The sequence below is a fragment of the Dunckerocampus dactyliophorus genome, chromosome 10, assembly GCF_027744805.1.
Source record: "Dunckerocampus dactyliophorus isolate RoL2022-P2 chromosome 10, RoL_Ddac_1.1, whole genome shotgun sequence".
NCBI lineage: Eukaryota > Metazoa > Chordata > Actinopteri > Syngnathiformes > Syngnathidae > Dunckerocampus > Dunckerocampus dactyliophorus.
In genome coordinates this window covers 28,382,423-28,394,565 of record NC_072828.1, presented here as the reverse complement: position 1 = coordinate 28,394,565, position 12,143 = coordinate 28,382,423, and the positions used below count along the sequence as shown (strand labels likewise).

Here is a 12,143-nt window from a genome sequence, read left to right as displayed (position 1 = left end):
TACCTAACATTTATTAGCAGTACAAAGACAATACATCCGACATTAAAAAGACAAATCCTCACATTTTAAATAAACGGGGTGAAAATACAACCTCCCCAATCAAAAACAAAAAAAGAACACTAGAATGTACATATAAAAATTTCATTAGGGAGTAAAACAGCCATGGACAAAATACTACATATCATTTCTGCATGAATGCGAGTCACTTCAACTTCATTTTTGGGAAAAAAAAAAAAATCTGCTTTAAAAACGTCACCTCTTTGGTGAGATAAATTAAAAAGCGATTCCCCCCCCCCACCTCGTCAGTCGGACTTCAAGGCGTAGAGGATGTCATCCTGGCCGACATTCAGGCGGACGCGCTGCAGGGTTCCCGTGCGACTGTTCTCCAGCAGAAGCAGCCTGCAGGCGCCCAGACGCTGGCACGCGGCAAGGCCCTCCGACACGCTGATAGACTGCAGACCCTCCACGCGACACAGAGCCTGGTGCTGCACAAACACCTTGAAGGAACACACCAGCGTCACTTCACGGGTTTTCATGTTACGACGCGTTACGTTGCGACATTTGCCGTTTTTTTTTTTTTTTTTTTTTTAACGGAATCGACAGGAGTCTGAATACTGGCTAAAGACAGCGACGCTCCTCCTTGTTCTCCGGCAGACCGGGTGTGCATGAGGTGTGTTAAGAAGCGCAGTTATGACGCCCTCTACTGTACGGAGTTGGAATGCCAAGTTACAGTCACAGACAGTCCCGTTATGTGTGAGCGGCAAATGTATTTGTGGCGGACCGCCACAAACGTGTATCTGCAATAATGTGCGGGGGTTCTTTGCAGGCTGTGACCAAAATTGTTGATAATAGTATCTAAAGAATAAGTGTGTGGAATAATAAGATGCAGGCCCATAACAATGTGATGCAGGCCCATAATATGATTCAGTCCTATAATGTGACGCAGGCCCGTAACATGATTCAGTCCTATAATGTGACGCAGGCCCGTAACATGATTCAGTCCTATAATGTGATGCAGGCCCACAACAATGTGATGCAGGCCCATAACATGATTCAGTCCTATAATGTGATGCAGGCCCACAACAATGTGATGCAGGCCCATAACATGATTCAGTCCTATAATGTGACGCAGGCCCGTAACATGATTCAGTCCTATAATGTGATGCAGGCCCACAACAATGTGATGCAGGCCCATAACATGATTCAGGCCTATAATGTGATGCAGGCCCACAACAATGTGATACAGGCCCATAACATGATTCAGTCCGAAAAGGGGTGCAGGCCCATAACATGATTCAGTCCTATAATGTGATGCAGGCCCATAATAATGTGATGCAGGCCCATAACAGTGTAATGCAGGCCCATAACAATGTGATGCAGGCCCACGGCTTTCGGACTAATTAGGAGAGTTATTATTTCAACATTCAACTACAGTATGAATTCCACCGTTTCATATGGAAATCATGTGTATATTCAAATATTTTCTTACACTTTTGAAAAGACTTGAATTCATGTCGTCTACCTGCTGGAAGGTTGCCTCCTCCAACCCCAACCGCCGAAACTCTGCAATAACCGCCTGGAGGAACACCCGCTCTTGCATTGACGCACACCTGCAAACAAAGATGGCATCTTCACACGTCCATCCAGGTGTTGGTGATGAACAACTGTAAGGTCTTACTTAATGGCGGCGATGTAGGTGGAGGAAAACATTTCATTCAGCGCCTCCATCACGTGACTCATCCCCACCAGTCCCGGGACGGAAGGCTTGGCGGCAGAGTGCTCGCAGATCTCCGTGGCCCTGCGGCAGATGTCCAAACATCGGCGAGCGTCGCCCGACAGAGCGGCCACCTGGGGAGAAGAGCACGGCTGTAACATCTGGAGACAGGAAGCCGGTGGTGATTACGATGGGGGGTGCTGGCCACCCACCTTCCTCGACACCAGCTGGAGAGCGTCTTCCTCAAACGCTTTCACTTTGTTCAAGCGGGACATGATGATCTGCTGCAGCTGCTTGAATCCGTACGGCTGGAACGACATCCGAGTTAAACCCTGCGGACGACAAGAAGTCCGACTTATTTCATGTTTGAAATAAACAATTTGGGTCCCAGCGTTGACCCCTGGGGTACGCCACAAGGCCTCACCAGCCTGCTGGCCACTCGGTTGATCATGATCCTCTCGGGCAGGTCCATCGTATTTGCAATGGTCAGAACCACCAGGCGGGAGTGACGACGCGTTGGCCAATCAAAAAGGTTGTACATCACGTTCTGTTTTCTGGTCCACAAGAGGTCCAACTACAGATGACAAAGTGCAAGACAGGACGCCATCAGCACTATACTCTTGAATGTATAGGCCATATCAGGGGTGTGCAAGCTTTTCCCAGCGAGGGCCACATATTGAAGAATGAAATGATGCAAGGGCCACTTTGATCATTTTATGGAGATATGCTAAGAAGTTTGACATATTTCACGAAAAAACTGCATCTCAGCTTTGTGATACTGGTGAAAAAAAGTCAATTATTACTATCAACTTCACCCTAAGCTCCTTTTTCCCCCATTTTTGCCAGTTTTTTTCCCTAATATTTCAACTTTCTTCTCAAATATTTGTACATTTTCTTCTCATAATATCTTGACTTCATTCCTGTATTACTACTTTTTCTTCAACCTAATTTTTCAAATATTAAAACTTTATTTTGTTTTGTTTCTCACAATATTACCACTTTAAAAAACACATTTTTTCTTTATTTTTTCAACTCTATGCTACTAAAATGACATTCATTTTTCCTCATATTGCAGGTTTATTCTTGTAAAATTGCGACTTTTTCTCATAAGAATACAACTTTTTTTCCTCTTAAAATTACAGACGTTTTTCCATTTCTGCTGTTTTTTTCATTAAATTTTCCAACTACGGTATTTCAACTTTCTTCTTGGACATTTTTTTCTTGTAATATTCTGACTTTATTCCTGCAATATTTTGGTTTTATTCTTATCACATAATTTTAGAAAATTAAAAAAACCTAAAAAACTTTTTAAGAAAATATTATTTCAATGTTATGCTACTAAAGCCATGTTAATTTTGACATATTCCAACTTTATTCATGTAAAATTACATTTTCTTGATCAACTTTCTCTTAATATTTAGATTTTTTTCTTGTAAAATTACTGATTTTTTTCTGCTGCGGTTTTTCTTTTTTTCAGTTTTCTTGTAAAATTTTATTTTTATGTGCCGCGGTTCATTAAAAAATGTTGCGGCTTCAATCTGTCACGGTTTTTCAAAAAATGTATTAATCTACACAGGCCCCTGGGTGGCGGTAATGTTACTGTAATGTTTGCTGGGACACACAAGCACCAGACCTGATTGCCGAAACAACAACAACAGGCTTTTATGGCAGCTCTGAATGATCTCACCACAGGCACAATAATCCCTAACACGGGCTGCTGTTGCGGCTGCGACCCACGCCGAGCTAAAACTCAACCCTGAACCCCCGACGTCACTTCGTGTCGGCCCCCACACCCCCCACTCAGCTGGCCTAGCATCGTAACACATTTACAGCAACACACACGTCTTATTTATTTCTTATTTTCTCTTATTATGTCTACTACAGTGGGTAATAGGAGTGTAAAGGTGACTATAGGGTTGTTATTTCATGTTTAGAGGGCTCTGGTAATGTTAAAAACTATTTAGGAGGTGGCAAACAGGTTTTCTATGCTCTTAACTACGGAAATTCACATACGAAGGTCGGGTCTGGAAGCAATGAACCGCCACAAAGGAGGGATTAATGTGTTGAGACATAAGAATCGCCAGTCTTACTTCATCCACGAGCAGCACGGTGGTTTCCTTCCTGGGGGCAGGGTTGCTGAATCGCTTCTCCAGGATGGAAGCCGCGTGGTCGGTTGTGGCCTTCTGACCACTCAGTTTCTAATAACGAGGAATAACGTAGCACATTCGTTTGTCTTGCAATGAAACACTTACAGTATGTCCATATCTGCACATTGTGAACGCTCACCTCAAGGATCTGAACGTAGGCCTGATGAGGGTCCGTCATCTTCATGCCGTTGATCTCAATGAAGTGGAAGGATGGGATCTCGTCCATGCTTGCTGCGTTCTGCAAACATCGCATCACCTCATGCACTGTTGCGGTCTTTCCTGTCCCCGGTACACCTGAGATGTACATACACCTGAAAGCACAACACACCACTCACAGGGTCACATGGAAAGGTCAACCTTGCTGTTCGGCGGACGGTGCTGCATTCACTGCTGTTGACCCCAAAAAGCAGCATGACTGACTGTACTCACCCTCCGGTGCCATCAATGATTTTGCTTTCCACAAAGTTGTAAATGTCCTGAAACTCCTGCTCTCTGCAGGGGAGAGACTCGGGCACCGCTGATACGTGCAGCCTGAAAAGCACACGTCTTTTTCACATCAAGCTGGCCACATATCGAAAACCCGAAGGATGGAGAGCACATTTTGCTTCGATTTGCCAATTTTCTCTGCTGAATCTGGCCCGTTGCGTCGCATTCTTACCTCGTTCGGGCCGTTTCCAGTATGTTAGCGGGCTGTCGGGCTGGCATCGTCCTGCTGGGCATGGAGGGGGTGGCATGACGAGGAGTGCGTGGCGTACCGGGTGCTGCCTGTATAAGCAGGCATCAATCAGTAGAGCACACAACTCCGATAATCCACATAAAGACGGAAGAAATACCTTCTTGCTGGGTGTCTTACGAGGCGTCCGGGCTGAAGCTTTCTTCGAACGAGGCGTGCGAGGCACAATTGCAGCATGTCTGCCTTTTTTGGCAAGTATTTCTTCATCACTGTGACTCATTTCATCATCCTCATCACTGCTCTGCACGGCACTGTTTGACGGATCAAAGTCCTCCTCGTCTCCTGTGTCCGAGTCCAGGCTCTTTGGGTCATTGAGAAGATTTCTGAAGAAGCCGGAAGAAAGCACACTTACCCAAAGGGTACTCATGTACGTCAGTGTTCATACACACCCCCACACAAGAACCCGTCGGAGATCAACTCGCGTGACAGTAAAAGTCTTTACGCTCACAATTGCTTTCTGATCCGAGTCGCCACCAGTCGAGCAGACTTTCTTTTCGAGCCCCTCGGTGTCGTGCCGAGTGGCAGCGTGGGAGAGTTCTCATCGTCCACCTCGGGCCTAAACGACACAGCACCAGGATGAAAGTAAGATGATAAATATGGATGTCATGCATACAATAAGATAATAAACATGCATGCATGTTAGGGTCTTAGAGTAGTCCACTAGTTGCCAGTTCAATTCAGGAGTCTGATTCGACCGTCAGCCGCTCAGTCGGATCAAATAAGAGTGTCACGTGATCAAGACTGTGCCATTCTGACTACATGGGGGGGTGCTCAGGATACATTTTGACACAGAATGTCTGTTTTTGTTATACGTAGCCTACTTTGATAGAAAATCTGCCTAATCTGCGTTAATAAAAAACTGAAAATGTGCGTGTTCAACTTCAAACAAAAGACATACCGCAAATTCCGGTAAATAAGCCGCTACTTTTTTCTTCAACTTTGAACCCTGCGGTTTATACAGCGGTGTAGCTAATTGATGGCTAAATTCTAACCTTGTGACATCTCTTACTTCAGAACTACTATTAATTGTTTCAATGCTCTGCCGCTCGCAAGTCAGTGAGGGAACGGTAGCTCTTTCTTTGGCAGGAGCCAATCAGGAGCTATCATTGCACTCACAACAAGCTTGTCAAGCCACTGGAAGTCGGTGGGGGTCAGTATATACACACCAGGATAACAACATAACAGTCTGGCTCGCGGTGTCATCTTTTCAAGAACACTTTACTAACACTAAATTCTGCACACAGCAACTGAACACTCAATACTGTATATACAAATATACAAACATGTCCCAATATGACTTTAAAATAAAGTAAAACCCAACTGTGGATTTTAATCCAAGAAATAAGGCTGCTAACAGAGTTTTGTTGTTTTTCAAGCCGTGTCGTTCCTATTCTCTGTGTGCACTTTTCTGATGCATGATATGCCCACTTGCCAAAAGAGACCGTGTTTCGGTTTTCCTCATCTTGCTTTCTGTGTCACTAAATAAAAAGGTACTATTGTTGCACACCACCCATGTTTACTTGTTCTTAGTGTTTTAGCCTTTTTCTGTGAGGGCTCATTTGGAGGGATGCCCATTAGCTGTGCTGCAAAAATAATAATAATAATAAAAATAATAATAAAATTTATAAGAAATAATAAAATATTTTATTATTTAAAAAAAATATATATATATATTTTTTTTTAAATATTTTACATATTTAATATTTACTTTTATTCTGTCATTTTTTGGACGCTCAACTACTTCCACATTTTTCAGCCCACTCCATCATCAAAACATCCAAGATAAACAATTATCTTTATTCCAAACTAGAGAGAGGGAGCACATGTATGTACTTACAACACGCCGAGGGAAGGTTCCCTCAAGATTTTCTGCTCTTTACTTCGAGGAGTGGTACCTCTGTTTGAATAACATACATGAATACATGAATATGACATAAAGGACACACATTCCACAGCCTTAACATTCATACGAGAAGGTTTGTGCTGCGTGTGATGCAGGATTTCCCCTATCATCCAGCGGAGGGCGCCACCAGAAGATCGCCCAGCCCCCTTAATATAACGGTGATGCAAGAATGATGGTATGAAAATGTGTGACTCACCGGGATGAAGCTGCATCTCTGGCTGGAGAGGGAAGACCGCGAATGTCAGAGCCAGACTTGACAAGTGAGGGCTTTAGGGAGATGGAGTCTGGGTCGGCGGCTGCTCTGTGCGTCTTGCAGAGCGGGCTTAAACTTTGGGAAGGACGCAGCACCTGAGGGGGAGACGATGACAGCCTCTGAGCCAGCTCTGACTCTAGCGCTTCATCCAGTATCTGACTCAAGACGTCATCGCCGAGCGTCGACGTCTTCTCTGGACCTAAAGTCACATTGAGAAAAGACACGTACGCGTCTTGAGGAGCATACGGGAGCGTGAAAGAAGCTCCGTGTTTGAAAGAGAATCACTCACTGCTGAGCTCCAGCCGCTTGCGCACTCCAGGTGTCCTGGCCGACGCGTTCCTTCTCTTTGCGCTCAGACATTTTGAAGCCGACAATTTAGTGGCTGAGTGCCCCGACTCGGCCTCCATGCCTCCAAGCTTCCCTGCACTCATGCTTGCTCTGTTGTATCTCTGCTCCGCCGAAGCCGCCCGCCGCATGACTTCGGGATCGGGTGTCGGCAACGCTCGACGGGACGTGCCGCGGGATGCAGGAGGCACGCTGGGAGGCGACCGGTTGAGGTAGCTTGTAGGACGGCCAGGTGGGGAGGAAGGCGACACGAGGGATGAGTCCACCACCTTGAAAGTCTTGGTGTCCCAGGACAGCTTCACGTATAGAGTATCTTTATCGCCGCAGTCTGGGAACGGAGCTTGTCCTTCAAGATGCTTCACCTTGGAGGAAAAGAGAAGATACTTCAAAATTAAATTAAAAAATTATTATGTAATGCACGATAGCCTCCATTTATTATTATTTTTGACCAAAATAGCTGTTGATGATGATTTTATTTGATTCCCAAATGTATTTATTTATTGTTACCTCCACCAAGCACAGCACGGATGTCATGCTTTTGCTGGCGTTTATCTGTTTGTTTGTGTTCACAATAACTTGAAAAGTTCTAAATGAATTTTGATGACATTTTCAGGAATTGTCGCAAACCGGATATGCAAGAACTAATTATATTTTGGGGGTGATCCGGATCACCGTCTTTGTTTTAAAGGATTCTTTAACATTGCAAGATAGGAGCATTTTTGGCATTTGTGCATATAACTCCACAAAAAAAAAATGGTCAGACCACTTGTTCGAGTCACTTAGCCTTCCCGGGACATTGCGCTATCATGCTAGCATGTTAGCATTTCTAGCATGCTAACGTTAGCATACTAGCATTTTTTTAAGTTGCTATTTTCATGGGTAGACATCTATGACCACCATTATCATGCTCGGTGTTACCATGCTAATGTTAGCATGCTAATATTATCATAGTAGCATTTTTAGCCATTTTCATGTGTAGAAACTTATGAACACTTATGAGCACTATCATGCTAGGTGTTAACATGTTAACATTAGCATAGTAGCATTTTTAGCCATTTGCATTAGGTAGACACTATTATGCTAGGTGTTAACATGCTAATGTTGGCATGTAAGCATAATAGCATTTGTTGCGATTCTCATTATGAACTTAAGCAGACACTTACCGCTATCATGCTAGGTTTTAGCATGCTAACATAATTATACTTAACATTTTCAGAGGGAGGCATTTATACAAACACTTAGCGCTAAAATGCTAGGTGTTACCACGCTAACGTTAGCACGGTTAGCATTCTTTAAGTCATTCAAACCTTTCAATGGTATGTTTTCATGGTTAAGGAATCTAAATATGTAGATAAAATAAATGTAGGACTAATATTTATGGTGTAAGTCACAATATAGGGGGAACTATGGCACTTGGCAGCGCTTTCCGAGTGCTTTTCTAGTATTATAATGAATTTATATATATTTTTATATTAATATGTCATTAATGTATACAATATAATAATATTAAATATTATAACATTAAGACTCGGTTTTTATAATTATTATCATTAATTTTATTATTATAAAATAATGTTTAGTAAGTTTACCCTCATACAAAGTTATGAACTGCATAAAAAATCTCGGCAGACAGTAAAAAGCACAAAAAAAAGGCGTAAGGCGTATCTGAATTGGTGAAAGTGTGCAGGATGAATACCATAAGGTGTAAAATGCGTTCCTGGTGTCTCTCCAAACAGTCAAAACAGATCCAACCACAACTTCGATCGGTCGTTCACCTGCACGGGTCTGAGGATGGACTCGGCATCGATCTCGTCATCGCAGCTTCTTCCCTGATAGTAGAAGATCTCCTGCGGGTGCGGGTCTCGGCCGAGCAGGTGCAGCTTGTTCACAGGCACTTCGGAGACGCGAGCAAACCACTGAACCACCGCCTTCTTCTGCCGCCCAGCCTCTGCAGACAGAAAAAAAAGAAAAGAAAGCAACTTTCCTCAAACTTTCTCAGTTTGTCCTTTTATAATGCAGAAGAACAACATTGGAAAAATCATGTTGAACCTCCTCATCCCTTGGCTGGAGACACTTTCTAGGAGTATTTCGGTGTATACAGTAATCCTCAAAGCCCGGCTGCAACAGCAGCCCATGTTAGGGATGATTGTTCCTGTTGTGAGATGATTCAAACCTGCAATAAAGCCTATTGATCCTGGCCATCAAGTCTGGTGCTTGTGTGTCTCGCCGAACATGACAGTGAAACAGTGTGGAACACAACATACTGTAACCATCACATCAACATCTGAGTGCATTTAGCCATCGTTATGATGAATTCAGGACAAAAACATGTCAAATTTGCCTAAAATTCTTTACTAATGGGCCGCATTCAGCCACAAAACATCCTTTTACGGTACCGGTTCAGGCGCTAGCATAATTTCAAAAGTACCAATTGGGTACCAGTGTTGGTTCAAATGTAAAAGGACGCCCGCCGCTACTCTCAATGTTTTTTGTTTTTTTTCAAAAAAAGCGACAAATCTAGCAAAGACACTTTTGTAGACTTCGACGTGAAACACGTATTGCTCTTCTCAACGAGCAGCGGGTGCCGCTGTGCGCCCCTCCCCCACCTAAAATAATTCACAGGCTTGTTTGTGACATAAGGACGAAAAGATATTTGTAGTCCTCGACATATTTGTTTTGCTTTTCATGTTTCCTCCCCGCCCCCCCTCACTTTCTGCAAATTCTTCATGGCCACTTGTGCAAATTCGACAAATTACCGCTCCGCAGTCCCGTAGCGCTCCTTTAAAACGTTTGGATAGCATTTCTCCGGTCAATTGATTTCAGCTTCATTCTCATCATCCGTGACTCACCGTCCCCGAAAAGCTTGATCACTCTGCCCACGTACGGGTTATCTTCATCTTCCCCCTCAATGAGGATGTGCTGACCCATGGTGATGACGGTGGGCCTGGGTAGACCCTCCACACTGATAACCAAAGATCTGACACAGAGAGACACACGATGCCAGATTGGGATATTTGACACCATTGGAGGCATTTGAACGCAGTGTTGTGGAGTAGTGTGCTGTGAAAAAGTGTTTGCCTCCTTCCTGATTTGTTCTTTTTTGGCATGTTTGTCACACTTAAATGTTTCAGATCATCAAACAAATGTAAATATTAGTCAATGACAACACAAGTGAACACAAAATGCAGTTTTTAAATGAAACTTTTTATTATTTACGGAGAAAAACAATCCAAAGCTACATGTCCCTGTGTGGAAAAGTTGCCCCCTAAACCTAATAACTGGTTGGGCCCCCCTTAGCAGCAACAACTGCAATCAAACGTTTGTGATAACTTGCAATGAGTCTCTTACAGCGCTGGGGAGGAATTTTGGCCCACTCATCTTTGCAGAATTGTTGTCATTCAGCCACATTGGAGGGTTTTCCAGCATGAAGCGCCTTTTTAAGGTCATGCCACAGCATCTCAATAGGATTCAGGTCAGGACTTTGACTAGGCCACTCCAAAGTCTTCATTTTGTTTTTGGTGGACTTGCTGGTGTGTTTTGGATCATTGTTCTGCTGCAGAACCCAAGTTGGTTTCAGCTTGAGGTCACCAACAGATGGGCAGACATTCTCCTTCAGGATTTTTTGGCAGACGGCAGAATTCATGGTTCCATTTATCACAGCAAGTCTTCCAGGTCCTGAAGCAGCAAAACAGGTCCAGACCATCACACTACCACCACCATATTTCACTGTTGGTATGATCGTTTTCTGAAATGCGGCGTTACTTTTACGCCAGATGTAAATGGGACACACACCTTCCAAAACGTTCAAATTTTGTCTCGTCAGACCACAGAGTATTTTCCCAAAGGTCTTGGGGATCATCAAGATGTTTTATAGCAAAATTGAGACGAGCCTTAATGTTCTTTTTGTTCAGCAGTGGCTTTTGTCATGGAACTCTGCAATGCAGGCCGTTTCATGGTGGAGTCATGAGCACTGACCTTAACTGAGACAAATGTGGCCTGCAGGTTTTTGGATGTTGTTGTGACCTCCTGGATGAGTCGTCGCTGCACTGTTGGGATCATTTTGGTTGCCCGGCCACTCCTGGGACAGTTCACCACTGTTTCATGTTTTGCCCATTCCTGGATAATGGCTCTCACTGTGGTTAGCTGGAGTCCCAAAGCTTTAGGAATGGCTTTAAAACCTTTTCCACACTCATAGATCTCAATTCATCTCAGTAAAGTTATGCTTTAACAAGGAGGGGGGCTTTTTCACACAGGGACATTTAGCTTTGTTTTTTTTTCTCCTTTAATAATAAAAACTTTCATTTAAAAACTGCATCTTGTGTACAGTTGTGTTCTCATTGACTAATATTAAAATTTGGTTGATGATCTGAAACATTTAAGTGTGACAAACATGCAAAAAAATAAGAAATCAGGAAAGGGGCAAACACTTCTTCACCCCACTGTATATCATGAGCTATTCCTTGAATAAAAACAAAACCAAGTTGGGGGGACGTTGTTGTTGTTGTTGTTGTTATTGACAATCAGTAAGAAATAAGACGAACTGAAAACTGACATACGTTCCAATAAAATCTAGAAAGCTGACAATGGACATCTCAAGAAAACAAACACTACTAAATGTACAGTACAGGATTAACTTTCCACACTGTATGAGTGTTGTGCAAGAACCAAGAAAAGAGTAACGAGTGTCTCGTGTTTAATGTGTGAATATTGTTGAAGAGCTCACCTATATTCAAAGTTTTTCATCTTCCTGTCGAAGCTCAGAGGCTCTCCTTTCCACTTGTAAACTCGTCTGACTCGCAATCTGGTTTTCATCCTGGTTTACAAACAAAGGTAAAGTTGATTTGGAATTATATCTCAGCGGTCTGAATGCGAGCAACGACACGCTTTCAGGAGTTTTGACTCGACAAGAACGTTTCCCGCGAAAATGGCGTCATTTCCGTTTGCGTAACGACAATGCGATAGCCCGGATGGACGCTTGTCGGCACTATTTTTTTCATTTTTTGTGGACAACAGTTTGAATACTTTGCATGTTAAAATGTCATCTATAG

At 43.3% G+C, this 12,143-nt stretch overlaps 1 protein-coding gene across 1 annotated transcript; it reads right to left on the bottom strand.

Moving 5' to 3' along the window:
* Positions 1 to 267: 267 nt before the first annotated feature.
* On the bottom strand, positions 268 to 11,974 carry orc1 (origin recognition complex, subunit 1). Its single transcript, XM_054790041.1, has 17 exons — positions 11,819 to 11,974; positions 9,945 to 10,072; positions 8,871 to 9,043; positions 7,040 to 7,457; positions 6,694 to 6,949; positions 6,432 to 6,491; positions 5,043 to 5,150; positions 4,695 to 4,917; positions 4,520 to 4,626; positions 4,291 to 4,392; positions 4,001 to 4,172; positions 3,805 to 3,912; positions 2,139 to 2,288; positions 1,927 to 2,046; positions 1,679 to 1,848; positions 1,523 to 1,610; positions 268 to 497 (listed from the first exon to the last, which is right to left on the bottom strand). The coding sequence occupies exons 1-17, from the start codon at positions 11,905 to 11,907 to the stop codon at positions 303 to 305; spliced, it is 2,667 nt and encodes an 888-aa protein (XP_054646016.1). The 5' UTR covers positions 11,908 to 11,974; the 3' UTR covers positions 268 to 302.
* Positions 11,975 to 12,143: the final 169 nt, after the last annotated feature.

Excerpts from the sequence above, each read along its gene's own strand:
- orc1 (XM_054790041.1), bottom strand. The coding sequence starts at position 11,907 with ATGAAAACCAGATTGCGAGTCAGACGAGTTTACAAGTGGAAAGGAGAG. Across the intron at positions 6,950-7,039 it reads CAAGCGGCTGGAGCTCAGCA|GTCCAGAGAAGACGTCGACG; the intron begins GTGAGTGATTCT and ends ATGTGACTTTAG. Across the intron at positions 4,918-5,042 it reads ACTCGGATCAGAAAGCAATT|AAATCTTCTCAATGACCCAA; the intron begins GTGAGCGTAAAG and ends CGGCTTCTTCAG.